This window comes from Pterocles gutturalis, unplaced genomic scaffold (genome assembly GCF_000699245.1).
Source record: "Pterocles gutturalis isolate BGI_N339 unplaced genomic scaffold, ASM69924v1 scaffold378, whole genome shotgun sequence".
In the NCBI taxonomy this organism is placed as follows: domain Eukaryota; kingdom Metazoa; phylum Chordata; class Aves; order Pterocliformes; family Pteroclidae; genus Pterocles; species Pterocles gutturalis.
In genome coordinates, this window is record NW_010122685.1 from 90,242 (window position 1) to 106,191 (window position 15,950).

Sequence of the window (15,950 nt, forward strand, 5' to 3'; positions counted from 1 at the left end):
GGTGTTAATGTGCAGAAGGAAAGTGGGGAAGAAGCAAGGTTGGAGGGCTTGAGAGAAAAAACAACATCAGTGACTGTGTTGAGCATAATGTGATAAAGTAAATTACTGTTCTATGCATGACACTGGAATTCACTGGAATTTGATTTCATATCTTAAAAATGTAAGCAGTGCCTCTAAATACTCTCATCCAAAGACTAGCTAACTTTTAGGGCAGGCTGATGAAGGGGACAAAATAATAATAAAACTCCCCACATTAATTTTCTCCTATTCCACTACTGGTTTGGTGGTTGTGGAGAGGGATGGTTTAGGAACACTAAGCTTTTAGGTAAACAGAATTTAAGTGTTTTAGAAAACCATATTTTCACCATTATAATTACAAACTATTTAATTAGGCACGAAGAGCAATCAAGACCCAGCTTCCGATTACACCTGCTGACAGCACAGACACAAATCTGCTAACTGCATAGAAATGTATGCAGATAGGATTTTTTTTGAAATACACTTTGTGGTTATCTCATGAGGTACTTCCCAAAGCTTTACGTATCAGCAGGAGTCTAAAGAGCACCAGTTGAATAGCACTGGTTTAACATATTCTTAAAACAAGAACTGCAAAGCACTTAATAAACATGAATCGCCATCAATTTAGAAGACAGAGGGTGAGGACAACATGGGAGTCTTCCTTTTGGCCTCTCTGGAGAGAGAACCTCTTCCTTAGGTCTCAGCCAGTGTTAGTCTTCTGAAAGCACAGGGGCAAAGAGCTGGGTGCCCTCCTGCTGCCCATTTATGCTCATATGTTTGGAGGTTTCTATAAGAGCATAGGTGTTGCTACACATACTCTAGGATCATACTCATCCTGTACTATTCCTAAAGCGCTGGACTGCAGCAAGCTACTTGTTTTTCCCTCACGTTGTTTTAGCTAGCACATCTGTATGCAATCCCTACAGGTGTCAGAAAGCAGTAATGGGGTAATCAGCTTATGTGTTTGTTCATTCAGTCATATGGGAAGGGAAAAAAGTTGTGAATTAGAAACCTCCATTCCTACAGGTAGACCTTACACTAATGTATCTCTACAGTTCTGATCACCCACCTAATAAAGGTCACTGAATTAGTTCAGCATTTGCTGCTCAGCCATAGAAGTTCATTGCCCAGGATATTAATATAGAATCAATAGCAACCTCAGGCAGAAGGGAGAGCAGAAAACCTCTAACCTCTTCAGGTGTTATATCTGCATCTGAGAGGAACTATGCATGCATCCTACGCCTATGCTGCATTATGGGTGGCCTCAAGACCATAATCTTTCTAGCGTGATGTTAAAAACTTGATGTCAGGAGACTATCCCATAGATCATACCTAAGCATGATTGATGCCTAAGATCACTTTTGTAAGCATGCTTGGTGCACTGGGGGCATGCTATGCAGATGGTGCTCTGAGACAGCTCAACAAAAGGAAGAAGGCATGTCATTTCCGTGAGCCTTTCAAATCACATAACCAAATAAATGCAAGGTAGGTAAGTTTAAGGGTTCATCTGAAACATTCTCACACACACAAGGCTCTACTGTAAGTCAATAATTGAAAGCTCTGAGCAGATGTAATAGCACTGAACTTGTTGCTGTAGCAAGGACCAAATTAAGGTAATTTGGTAGTCAAGGAATAACGAGAGATTAAGGTCCTAGTTTCTACCTATTTTCTAGTTTTTGACCTACCCCTAACTTTGAACATCTCTCACTTTCCTAAGAGCAGAAAAAGAACCCTTTCTTTTGCAAAAAGAGACAAGGAAAAGAAGCAGGAATTTAGACTGTAGCTCAGTCCAGATAATCTAAATTACACACATTGACCCTGTTGCTCTGTTCTCTCCCTGCCACACACACCAAGTCCTCTCCAGCATTTGCCATACTGGGTGAACAGAAGATCCATGGCCTCACAGCTACTAGTTTAGGCTTTCTAAAGACTCCAGTAAACAGTGATGTATAGTTATGCAAGGATATATTTTCTATCTTTTCAGCCATAATTACTATAAATTCACTATAAAAATAAATAAATGAATCAGAGCTTTGATTTAAATATAGTCTCTTGATCTCACAAGGAGCTGATTTTTATTGGTCACTACATTAGCACACATTAGCACACAAAGCCAATTCCTTTAGTCAGACTATTTAACACCATAATTTTAAAGAACATTAAAAACGTCATTTTGGAAAAATAAAACCTTGTGTGTGTTTTTTTTTAATTTATTCAAAGACTGGGTTCCATCATAAAGGAAAGCCCCATTTTGTTCCTGTTTGTTGTCACATTCAGCTATAATTCTGCTTATAGACAGCCTCTGATAAAAATGACATTGTTTACAGAATTTAAACAATGTTTTTCCCATATCAGTTTTATTTACAGTTTCTAGTTGAATAATGCAAATTTAAAACTGAAAGTAACAGTTAATAATTGCAGGAGTAATTCTTGGTCAAGTGTAATTACCAAAGCAGTAAGACTGCCATTATGCCCAGAGAATGCAATGCGACCCTGTTCAGATACAGCAAGGCTTCTTTGACAGAATAAGCACTTGGGGTCTTCAATTTTCCTGAAAAGAAAGCTCATTATCTTCATATATAGATGCTGTTTATAAAGACAGATAAATATTATTACTCCCATCTTGCAGAAAGGTTAACTGAGATCACGACTTGCTCAAAGCCCAGCTTCAGTGGAACATTGGACAAAAACTAATTCAAGCCACTATTGTTTCTCTCAAAGTAGGTGAATTTTTGAAACATTCTGAAAAGGTACAGTTAGAGAAATAACAGTGGGCTTGATATGCTTTAGCAGTTAAAATTATGTGGTACTTTAATGCTTAATTCAAGCTAGACATTAAGGTCATTAGAAGAATCTGTTGAAAAAACTGTTATGAAGCAGCAATCGGAGTGTTGTGCCTATCAGACTATTACCCTTTACTGTTTCAGATGTAACATTAACTGGATTGGAATAAACAGAGTGGAAAAATTCTTGCTTAATTGACATTTGAAAGTCAAAGACTCTAAAAGGAAATATATTCATTGGATTCCAGGAGACTAGCCAAAAATATGAAAAAGAACAATTAAGACTACAGACCTAGTATACTTCCATTGAAACTTTTTTTAAAGAAATTTAAATAGTAAACAGTAAATTAGATTTGATTTCTGACAAATTATGCTTTGATACCACATTCAGCAAGCGCTGGCTTCAATCAATGTCACACTAAAGCTCTGTTATGCTAATAGCTGCTTGTGAGGCTGAGCGGGATGATATGGAAATCAGATGGCTGAACATGAATAGAAAGCATAGGCCATGTATGAGGGGGCTTTGAGATGAGGGGATAGGAGGACTCTAAGGTTAATCACATCATGTTCAGAACTGTTTTTACGCACAGAACAGTATTCTACTGCAAGAATTAAAATGGAGACAGAAAAGCATGAGCAGTAGTGAGCATTAGTATCTTGTTCAAAATGGGAAGAGTGCATTGTTACACTCTTACAATTTATGCATGACTGAATGGATCTTTTAATCTATTAATAATTGTATATTAAGGTAGTCTCTGCTCAAGTGTTAAAAGAGCTTTAGGAAAAAAAAGAAGAAACAAATACTGCAAATTATTACAGAGAGATTTCTCAACTCTCCTCCAATCTTAATAGTTAGCAGAATCTCTAATCTGATGGGATGGATTGCATTCATTTCTTTTCCAGTACTGTTACACAATACTAAAGGTTATGCTGAACCACCAGGACCTGATAAAGCTGCTGATGTAGAGAAGCTTGACTGAGACAGTGAGTTCAACCCTCCTAGGTGAACTCTGGTCACCTGATAAGAAATGTGGCAGAAGACTCAGAAGAGGAGGGGAAAATTTGAATGAATTACTACAGAAAAATGTGAATTTTATAGCAAAATGTACACTGATCCCTTATCAAGTACTAGAACATTTTCTTCCAGTGGCACAGTTTTCTAAGCCAATCTTCTTATCTGTGGTTCACTCTGAATTCAATGATCCTAAGGGAATTTTATTATCACGACCTGCTCACAACATCTCCCCCAGCCCAGGTGCTGTGATTTTAATTAAAAGTAGATATCGTAGCAAGTTTTAGTCCAGTATTGCTACCACAAGCAGAAATGGAATTTTAACCACAGCAACTAATATCAATGGGATTTTTGCTGTTGTTTGGTTTTTTTTTCTGAACTTCCTCAATTACCTAAGGCAGCCACTATGAGACTAATCTCATTTTACATAATCCAAACAATTTTCAGATGATGAAAACTTCAGTAATCTTTTAATTACACGTACTTAGATAAAATGACCTCATATACCATGGCACGTGAGGCTTTATTCAAAGCTCATTGAACTTGGTAGAAATTCTCCTATTGGCTTATGTGGTCTTTGGATTTGATTTATTGAAAATATAATATATTACAGAAAAGAGTGACAGCAACAAACTTTAAAGTGCTTAAAATACAGATCTGACAACCTTTCATTGTAACTAATTTCAGTCGATAGTGAACTGCAAAGGAAATTCATCATGAAGATTACTTAGGCAAGATAAAGTGATAAAGATGAGTGCTTCATTTTAAACTAGAATTGTTTATTATCCATAAACGTATTTCTGTGACTGGTTCAAAAAGGGCAAGGGGAAAGATGCTGACTTGTAAACGTTCTAAGCAAAACACAGATAATGCACATTGGTAGGGGAAAAAGTTCTGAGGAACAAGTAGAAACACACTGTCTGGTAAAGCACTAAGATTCTGTAAGACTCAGTTCTGCTTCCAGCAGGGAAGAGACAGCAGACCAACCTAATATTCCCACCTACAGTCTTTTTCAGCATTGTACATTTGCAGCAATAAATTAATTTCATAATAATCCTTTGAACAATCAAAGTTACACCTGGTAGAATACTCAGTAGCTCTTCCTGGAAGTAAGAGAGTCAGTTAGGGTGATAAGACAATGAGACGTTCCACAAATTGTCCTCTGACTTCTGGAACCCCAAAAACATCAGTTTTCTTTTGCAAAGCCCTCAGAGACTTAAAACTCGATATATCAAAGTTCCTTGCAAACCTTCAGCACAGTGACAGCATTCATGTGGCCACTTCAGCTTGCCTTTGATACACGTTGATATTTAAAGAGATCAAACTCAGGTCCAGTCTTACCAAATACAGATTAAGACTTGCCTCTGAGACGTTTACATGAAGGATAATAGAAGCTCCCAGACCTTAAGCTGAAGTACTACATATTTTGAAAGGGAGGTAGCCCTTGACATCATCTGTGGAGTAGGACTACTTATTTGTAGGATTGCTTTGCTGGTTCCAGATACTGGCTTAGATGACTGTTGAAGGCACTACAGGAATTATTGAAAGAAAAGAATGATCCTCCACTTTTGTGTGCGTTGGTTAAATTTATCTAGATGGTCTGGTAGATATTGGACTTTTGGATGCCTTTGTGACACAATTGTAAAAGAAAACTGTAAAACCCTATTTATATACCTTGCTGTAACAACATTTGCCCTTTGCATGGCAAGAGCTGCCAAAAAGTGCAGATAGGAAAGTCTAGGAGTTTTGAAAGACATTTTGCAACGGTACTATTGCTGATGGAGTAAATAGAAGAAAACAGAAAATATGACCAGTCTCAAAACTCTAGAAACTTGAGCTGAGTCAGCAGTTTTTTCCTCCGAATTTCAGATCTACTTAATGGATACCAAAGTGATGTGTGGTTCTTAGGACACAAAGTTACTAGTGCACTATTAGCTATGACTAATGATAAATCAAGGGTGTAACCTCTGACACAGGAGCCATTACAGAAGCCTGAGAGGATGATAGTTTAGGCCCATTACTAGTTCAGATATTTCTTGTCAGGGATAAACTAATAGAAGTTAAGGATGATGGAAAGACTTCTTGATTTTACGGTGTGCTCCAGTGATTAGGTGTGTTTACAGACAGGGAAGGAAGTAACTTTTTAGCATGTTAGTTACCCTCGAGTTGCCTGGGAAAAGAGTTTCATTTTTATCTCCGACATGAGTATCACGTAAGCATAGGAATCGATAACTATTCCCTAGTCTGTAGAAGTGCAGCTGGACTTTGAAACAAGTGCATAGATCTCATTTTGTGGACATTTTGTTTTTTCTTTAACTATGTTCTCTTCCTTGTTCATTTAGAGTGTTTTCATTCGTCCATGATTTTTTCTTCAGGTGGATGGTTCTGTCAACAAAAATGAGGAACAGCTAGGTTGTGAGGATAACAAGTGATCCATTAAGCCTTTCACTAGACCTATAATACTATTTTAAAATTACACAGATGGAGGTGGCAAAGCAGGTACTTGATTTGTATTCTTCTGAAAAGCAGCTTCCCATAACCTAGGGGAGTATTGGTAATCCATAGCTCAGATACCATCTTTAATGTTGACACTGCTTCAAAATAATTCTCATATGTCCTGCACCAATATATCAAATACACAAAATTAGAAGCATGGGGGCAAGCGGGGAGAACTTTTAGCAGACTGAATGAAAGGAAGCACCAGAGGGGACAAATCAGGTTACAATGGCGCAGAGGTAGAGGGCAGGGGGAGGTGAGGTCTTGCCAAGTTTATTACCCAGACCAGTTCTGCTGTAAGTGTCCTTCATGCTGCTCCTGTCTCACGGAAAGAGAGAATTTCCTTTTGTTTTGTGTTGCTTGATGTTTTCAGATGAGCCATGTAAAAATACAAGTGTGACAAGATCACACTTCTATCATTTCAGAATGCTAAACCTTCCTTCATAGTTGGACTAATTGTTCGAATATTCGATTTAAATTCAGGTACTGAATTTCACATATAACAACATTTTTATCCTTCAGTTGTTCTGAAACACTGAAGCAGATAATCTCTGAAAGTGTGTAAGCATAACCATCTTTTTCTTTCTTTGCAAGAGGTGAAAGAAGTCTAGTGAATCAATAAATAAGAAACGCTAACTGTCCTATATATTTTGACACAGAAAATCTCTCTTTTATCCCTGGATGACCTAAAAGAAAATGGTGGGATAAATCTGCATGGTGGAAAAAAGAGACATGAGATAAATAATGAAAAAGCAGGTTTGGTTTATATTAAAATCTTCCTTTCCAATTTGAATTAACATTACTGCCAAAATTACATTTATCATTTTTATAACAAAAGTTAAAGCACCAAAAGGAAAAAAAATACTGCCAAGGATTTGCTCTTCCTTCTTCCTAGGACTAATGTCAATAAAACAAAACTGTGAGAATAATTATTAAAAAATCCAACTCTGTCTCCTACATAGCAGAAAAGAAAGGCATCTACTTTCTGCCCCTCACCCCCCTTTCCAGTGCTCTGAGTTCAGCAACAGCATTTTTCCTGACCCCCTCCTCCTCTTTGTTTTACAGTACATTTAAATTTTAAGTTTAAATATCTGGTCAGAATTTCATCTCAAATTAGACTGTAGCCTGCTCACATTTAATCATCCATCTGTATTTTATTATATCTTATCCAACCACCTCTTTTAAGTGTCCCCTGCATCTTAGAGTTGCTCCTGGAAAACACCCTTCTAGAAAGTCCTTCACTTATATACACATATAAAGACAGGCAGCACTGATTTTGTCTGCCCAATAACTTCCATTACTTAGGACTTCCTCTACTCTAGACAATGCTTTTATATTTTTCACTTTTTCCTCAAGTATCTGAGATTCAGGATATACCTTTTGCTCAGATCAGATAGAAAAATGCGCTTTCCTAAAATCTCAACACTTTATCCCATTTGCTAATGTAAACTGTACTGTTAGAGGATGGTTTGTGCCACTATACTTTCTGTGAGTTTAGCAAACAAAACAAATTATGCCCACAAAAAGACATTTAATCTGCCATGATTCTTTTTGTCATGGGAGACAGCATCTTTAAAAAAGAAAAGCATACCCCTTGCTGATATAGTAAGATTTAATCAAAATAACGGGGGTAATCTGGTTATCTCCTTCAAAAAAAACCCCACTAATTCAGACATTGAAGGGAAGAGACACGGAGATGGTGAGAAAAGAGCCTAGGTAGGCTAATGGGCCATATCTACAGTGAGAAAGATGACAAGTTCCTGGTTCATTTACCCTTGAGAATAAAAAAGGCTGAGAGGAGATACTCTGCTCAATTTGGGCCACTGTTAAGTGAAGAGAGGAAAAGGAGTGAGGAGGAAAAAAGACTATTTATGCTGACTGACAACACTAGCATTCAAGGAATGGGGCATACAGTAGTTTTGCTTTTGAATAACACTGAGATCATATCCAAACTGTATTATTGCTAGAAGCAAATGAGAAAAGAAGGTAAAGGGAAAAGTGAAAAGTAGCTGGAAGTGAATCACAGAATCATAGAATTGTATGGGATGGAAGGGACCTAAAAGATCATCCACGGGGACACCTTCCACTAGACCAGGTTGCTCAAAGCCTCATCCAGCCTGGCCTTGAACACCTCCAGGGATGGGGCATCTACAACTTCTTTGGGCACCCTGTTCCAGTGCCTCACCACTCTCACAGCAAAACATTTCTTCACAATATCTCATCTAAATCTACCCTCTTTCAGGTTAAAACCATTACCCCTCATCCTATCCCTACACTCCCTGAGAAAGAGTGCCTCCCCATCTCTCCTGTAGGCCCCCTTGAACTACTGGAAGGCTGCTAGAAGGTCTCCCTAAAGCCTTCTTTTCTCCAGGCTGAACAACCCCAACTCTCTCAGCCTGTCCTCATATGGGAGGTTCTCCATCCCTCTGATCATCTTTGTGGCCCTCCTCTGGACTCGATCTAACAGGTCAATGTCTTTCCTGTGCTGAGGAATCCAGAGCTGGACACAGTACTCCAGGTAGGGTCTTATGAGAGCAGAGTAGAGGGGGAGAATCACCTCCCTTGACCTTCTGGTCATGCTTCTTTTGAGGCATCCCAGGATATGGTTGGCTTTCTGGGCTGCAAGTGCACATTGCTGCGTCGTGTTAAGCTTCTCATCAACCAACACCCCCAAGTCCGTTTCCTCAGGACTGCACTCAAACCATTCTCCTCCCAGACTGTATTTGTGCTTGGGATTGCCTCAACCCATGTGCAGGACCTTGCACTTGGTCTTGTTGAACTTCATGAGGCAGGCCCACCTCTCAAGCCTGTCAAGGGCCCTCTGGACTGCATGCCTTCCCTCCAGCGTGTTGACTGCACCACACAGCTTGGTGTCTTCAGCGAACTTGCTGAGAGTGCATACAATGCCACTGTCCATGTCTCCGCAAAGGTGTTAAACAACATCGGTCCCAATACCAATCCCTGTGGAATGCCACTCATCACTGGTCTCCACTTGGACATTGAGCCATTGACCACAACTCTTTCAGTGCAACTGTCCAACCAGTTCCCTATCCACCGAGTGGTCCTTCCATTCAAATCCATGTCTCTCCAATTTAGAGACAAGAATGTCATGTGGGACAGTGTCAAAGACTTTGCTCAAGTCCAGGTAGATGAAGTCAGTTTTTCTTCCCTTATCTACCTATGTTGTAATTTTATCGCAGAAGGCCACCAAAGTTGTCAGGCATGATTTGCCCTTAGTGAAACCATGCTGGCTGTCACCAATCACCTCTTTTTTTTCCACGTGCCTTAGCATAGCTTCTAGGAGGATCTGCTCCATGATCTTGCCAGGCACAGAGTTGAGACTGGCTGGCCCGTAGTTCCCCCGGGCTTTTTTTTTTTCCTTCTTTTAAAAGGGGGTTACGTTTCCCCTTTTCCAGTCATTTGTAACTTCACCAGACTGCTATGACTTCTCAGATATGATGGATAGTGGCTTAGCAACTTCATCCTCCAGTTCCCTCAGGACTCGTGGATGTATCTCATCAGGTCCCATGGACTTGTGCACCTTCAGGCTCCTGAGATGGTCTCGAGCCTGATCTTCTCCTACAGCAAGTGGTTCTTCATTCTCCCCTGCCTTTGCCTTCAAATTTTGTGCCCCTGCACTTAAATGCTTGGTGGTTAATGTGCTCAGTGTCCACCTGCAGAACCATTATGGCCCATATATTGCAAATGTTGTATTTCTATGATATCTGAAGTGGCTATATGATTCAAGTTCAGCTAGTGGTGTTTTGCCAAAGTAAAAATGCTGAGGACTTTAGGATTTTTAGACTGGTCTTTAAAAGAACAACAAATGTCAGAACAAGTCAAGTCTTCATTTTAATCTCTTACTGGTACACAAAGAATGCTGAATTTAATTCTATAGCAACCTTTTCTCTTTAATCTGAAGAATTTTACAGTTTTTAAACAAGACTGGTGCATTATTCTTTCACCTAAGGAAGAAACGAATTCAAAAAGCCTAATGTCCACTGGTGTCTTTACCCTCTTCTGAAAATTTCTACAGGTAGTAGCAGCAGGCAGACAGGCAACTTATCAGACTTTGAGAAAGATTTGAGATTTCTGCCACTGAAAGATGGCACTGCAGTGCCAAGCATGATCTCATCTCTTCTGTCATACACCAATCACCATTACTGATATTTTATAAAACCTCAGTGTCTCAAGTGAAGGTGATATATTAATGAATTTACTAAAAATAAAAGCATTCATCCTATATAGACTTTCCCTGCAAGAGTCAGAATGGAGAAGAATAAAGAGAAATCTTTCTCATGAATCTGAACCATCTGAACAATATAATTTCTAGTCACAACACCTAATGCAACCTTTTAAAAAATACAGTCCTTTCTATTTTATGTTTCATGCTGCATCACTCTTAACAGACCATTAACTCATGCCAGACTGATTTATGTCTTAAAAACTTCCCAGAGCAGAGTGAAATGCATCATACAGTCCCACTGCACTTAAATGTGAACAGACTGTATTTAATTAATATAAAATTTGGAAAATTAATGGCAGATGTCTTATCTGTTTCTCCCTTCTCCAACATGGTAAGGAAGTGAAGTTTTTGTGACTTGATTGGTCTCCCTTTACTTAGTTACTTCCAGATATTTAATTTCTATCCAGGTGGCAAAAGTATCTAGATATTTACTGCATCATGTTGCTTCTTTCTGGGAAGATGAGTCATAGCATATGACAACAAATTAAGTAAACTTGCCATACTGCAAGGCAATTGAAATGCAAAGAACTGTATTTTCACTTGGATGTAGTTGAAATTAATTTGAAAACTGAGTACTGTGTCAACTGAATGACTTGTTGGATGATAAGTAAAAAGGTAACTGAAACATCAGACAGATCTTCATGGATCTTCTATTTGAACTTAAGGTCCTCTGTTTCAAAGCAGTATAGCAACTGCTTTTGAAAATAGGGTCAGTGTTACTTTCAGTGGGACTGTATGAAACTTCTGGGCTCCTCCCAACTTTTGTGCTTCTTTTAGCAGCTATTCTCCTGCCCAACTGCCATAAGAAATACAGCAGAATGCGAAAGTGAAAAAATACTAACTTGCTTATCTGGAAACTCCATCTAATGGGTGAAATAATGACAGAAATGGTCTAAATAGGGATAAACATCTTGTTTCCTAAACCCATCTGCTGTAAATTCTGTCAGAAATCTTTTCAAGAGGTTATAAATACAAGAACATCTATTTTAGAAATGGGCAACACATTTATTCCTAGCAGCAAATACAAACATGATGAGTAAACTGGCATAGAGCTGTTAAATTCACCAGCTGCCATCCACCTCGGGCAGAACCATACCTCTTTTTGTCTATTGAGCATATACCATGTGTTAATAACTGCTTGAACCAAACATGGTCATTGGTAACCCCACTCCTGAATTTTCCACTCAAGTTGAAATTTAAACAAAAATATCACAACTAACAGAATATAAATATTTGAAACAGGCAAAAACTGAATAGAAAATTTAAATTATTCAGTTTGCAACAAGAATTATAATCCTGGAACATTAAAAATACATTTCACTATTCTTCAGTGGCAAGCCATTGAAAGAAAATGGTTTGGTTTTGTTTAAAACACAATAAAGACAAAACATGTCTGGTTTGAATTGGAGGCAGTGATGAAAGGTAGAGGTACCTAGATAATTCTTAGGTGTCATGAAAGAATATAAACTTTAAAACTGCTCCCCTGCAGTTTAACATATACATAAATATATAAATATACTTCTGTTAAAATGTCACCCTCCTAGAGAGCTGTGAGATTAATAACATTAAGTAGTGTTTGCTTTAGCTTCCTTTCTGTAAGGAGAGGTATTTTTGCTCTGCATTCCAGTTAACTTCCTGAACAAAAAAGTGCTACAAGATTTGACCCACCATTCTTGTCAAATGACAATTTTAACAGATCACTTGAGCTTTTTTGGTGGGGAACTGGTGGTGGAGAGGGAAGTTACTTTGTTTGTCCTTACCGGGCTTTTAATTCTCAAAAAGCAGGATAGGTAGCTACCTGCTTTCCCACTCTTGAATAGAGACAGAGATATGAACTGTAGAAATTAGTTTCATTTCAGGTCCTTAAGCAAAAAATGGTAAAGGTATACGGTATCATAAGGACAGCATTGCCTTTTCTGCATGTACAGGATCAGATAAAAGTGATCTAAAGAAAAAGATTTGCTTATACACAGCAGTCAGTACATACACACTCATATGGGGGTTCTATCTGATAAATATCTTTGGGGTTGGATTTATTTACTTAACAATCTTTTGACAATTCTCAAAGACAATCTCCAAATTAAGTAATTTTATAAAGAACATATGGCCATATAATAATTATTTTAAGGTCAAACATTCTAATTTATGTTTTCTGAATATATCATGTAAAAGAAGAATTTTCTTTCTACCAGAGAGGTTCACTTGCAACAAAATAAAATAGCATAGGCAGGGAATATGCCAAATTGCCCACAGCATGGTCACACAATAGGATCATATACTTGGACATAAAGTAACCTGAGACCAACAGCTTCTGTACAAGCTTTGGAGAGGGAATAATATATGACTCAACAACCTGAAAATTCTTAAAAAAGAATCAGTGTTTTGAAACGAACACTGCTGCAACCTATCATTTTCTTGTGAATCTCCAGTCATCTATTTTATGTGGCTTTCACAGAAACAGTCTCTATTCCATGATTTTTTTTTCTTGCCTTTCTTTTCAGAGTGAGCAAAGTGAGAAAAATATCTAGAAGTAAAATAACTTTTAAGCTTGTAGCATTTTCTTAGTGAATGAAGAAACAGCCATAAATCTCTGCCCCACCCCCCCCCCCCCACCACAAAACAAAAAAAAAAATAAATTAGAAGCATACTAAATTCATACTATACTTTTTAAGCAAAGGAAAATTTTCTACAAGTTTACTCCTGTTTTACTGTTACAACTCCTGGGAACTAATCTCTTCAGAACTAGTGTAATGCCAAAGCAATACAGTAGTGACTGGTGTTTAAAGTTTGCTATCAAAATCCCAAATGGAGAACAGTGAATTTCCATTCTGCACTGGGAATTCTCCAGGTGTGGATAGGCCATGCCATGACTGCAGTAGTACTTGGCTTGGCTCTACTTATGCTAGTTTAAGCAAGCTAATAACCATGGGATCACCTTAGTTCTGGAAACAGAGGCCTAACCAGGATTTTATCTTTAAATTAATCCACTCTTTCTTCCTCCAAACTCATTACAGTGAAACGCTGAGACAAGTTCAAACTCACAAACTTTAGTCAAATACATATCTAACAAAAGTTTTGACTAAACAAAGACCAGACCCCTCAGCAATTTCCATGAACACCAGTACCAACTTTTCGCACTAACTAAAAAAACAAACAAACAAATGAACCCAGAGTCACCATATTATTATTCTAAAAGATACATTTGAACACAAATGATAAAAATCAGAGGAGCAGAGCAACTGGTTAAATTGTTTAGAAAATCCATATAGGCACAGAGTAAACATCCGTGAAAGACAATTAAATAATATGTTCAGGATCTTTCTGAACACCAAAAGTGAATTTCAGCTACTGACAGATGCAAAGTTTCTATTAGGTTCAGTTAGATTTTTATAATTTTTCAGAAGTAATTTCAAAGCCATACGAAAAAAATCAATTTTTTTGGCATGAGAATTAAAAATCCAGAGGTTGTCTTCCTCTGCACTTGTTATTCAAAGCAGTCTGCATTCCAAAACGCACTCCAAGATGACCCAAGGGCAAAAATCAATTATGAACTTTCTTAGCAAGCACGGAAATCTACTCCATCTCCTCTTCAATTTCAGGACTACTTCATTTCAAAACTCTTTGAAAGATACAAGAAAGACGGGACATGCAAAGCCTGTGCTTTTACTGCAATGCAATAAAAGCATAATGAGCTGATCATTTAGGGCCTGGTAGAAGCTCACCAAAGTCAATACAATCCTTTCTGTTGATTTCAATGGCTTTTATACCAGGCCCTTAAACAGACTGTTAAAAACATCTGAATGAGTGATTTTGTCTCAGTATCACCACACCCACCCCATTTTGCTGATTGGTATTTGTTGGTGTTTTGGCAAATGCGTTTACACATGACACAGCAGAAAACGCAGAAAGTTCAGAAATAGCACTTTGTCAGTCAAAATCACTTGCCTGGTGTTAGACGGTTAACATATTAAGCACTGGCTGCTCATTTCAGCCAGCTAAATGCTGTTGCAAATGAAAGATGAAGCATTGCATGAAGCCATGCTAAAATGGATAGAAGGATGGTTACTTACCAACGGGGCGAGCTGTTGACATTACAATGGTGTAGTGAGAACATAAAAAAGAAATTAAAAAAAGAAAAGAATATCTGTCAGAATGCATGACATGTAATGTTACCTTCCACTATGGATACTACCATGATTGCTAACCCATCAAATGACAGCCTAAGTAAAATGTTTACTGTTGTTACTGTTTAGTCACGTGCCATTATTATCACATTTACTTGAGCATAGCATTTGAACAAGCTGACTGGAACCGTTCTCTGAGAAAAATTTTTATTATCTTTGCATGCCATCATCAAGTATCATTGTTAATGCCTGATAAAAGAAAAATTGCATTGCATTAGCACAAACTTTTAAATCCCGATGAACACATCAATACAAACCACAGTCTGCCAAATGTCTTACCAGCAGATGCAAGGTGTTTGCCCTCTGAGTGAAATACCAATTGAATTTTAAGCACGACCAGTCAGTACAGCAGTAACAGCTACAGAAAGCCCAGGACAGTTTTTCTCATTCAATAACGGGCATGAAAGCTTACAGCACACTGCTTTTTCCTCACTGACAGTGCTGATGAAAATATAACAAATACACTGAAATGGCCACAGGGATTTCAGTCCAGAACCTCCCAAATTACTGCTTAGATAACTTCTACTTCCTAAAAAAAAATTGCTGCTAAATGATCGACAGGTTAATACAGTTTCAGACTGATATAAAGACTGAAAGCTGCTGCTGCAACAAGCGATTTCTTGATTATAGCAACAGCCCTTCATTATACTTGTGTTGGGGAAGAGGGGTTAATAAAATATAGACATCCCCTTTCAGAAGAGCCGAAAAGTTGGACATAAAATTGACACCAGGTCACACCTGTGCAGGTTAAACTTTCCTTATTTTAGTGGCAGTAGTAGTTACACATTTCTGAGTAACAGCACAATACTTTTTTCATTTTTTCTTTTTAAGAAGTTAACCAGATCTATATGCTTATGTGCAGGCTAGGGTCAAATGTAAGATATGCAGATTCAGAGGTAACACAGCATACTTAGTTCTCAACCTTTCCACAGCTTTATCCTTACTTTGGCATACCCACTTCATTTAACTATTTCAAGCCTGCTGCCCTTTTTCACCCATCATCTATTTGAAGATATTCTGGATTCTGGTATTATGGACATATTCCTTCCTCTGCAGAGAGATGTGGAATAAGAGCAATATACATCTTTTGAAGAGAGGTCATGAAGGCTGAGTCATAGAATTCGAATTCTGTTGTTGTTTGTGACAGTGTAATGCAAACTCCCTGACTGCATCCTCATCCCCTTTGAGAAGAGGGAGCCATGAATGAGGGA

The 15,950-nt window shown here is 38.1% G+C and overlaps 1 protein-coding gene across 1 annotated transcript in view; it reads right to left on the minus strand.

The window, feature by feature from the left end:
- ROBO2 (roundabout, axon guidance receptor, homolog 2 (Drosophila)) overlaps nucleotides 1-15,950 on the minus strand; it is a gene marked incomplete at its 3' end in the record, with an annotated part of 131,725 nt that overhangs the window by 86,747 nt on the left and 29,028 nt on the right. Inside the window, 1 exon segment of the mRNA XM_010077578.1 lies at nucleotides 14,626-14,637. Within this exon segment, the coding sequence (XP_010075880.1) occupies nucleotides 14,626-14,637 (12 nt within the window).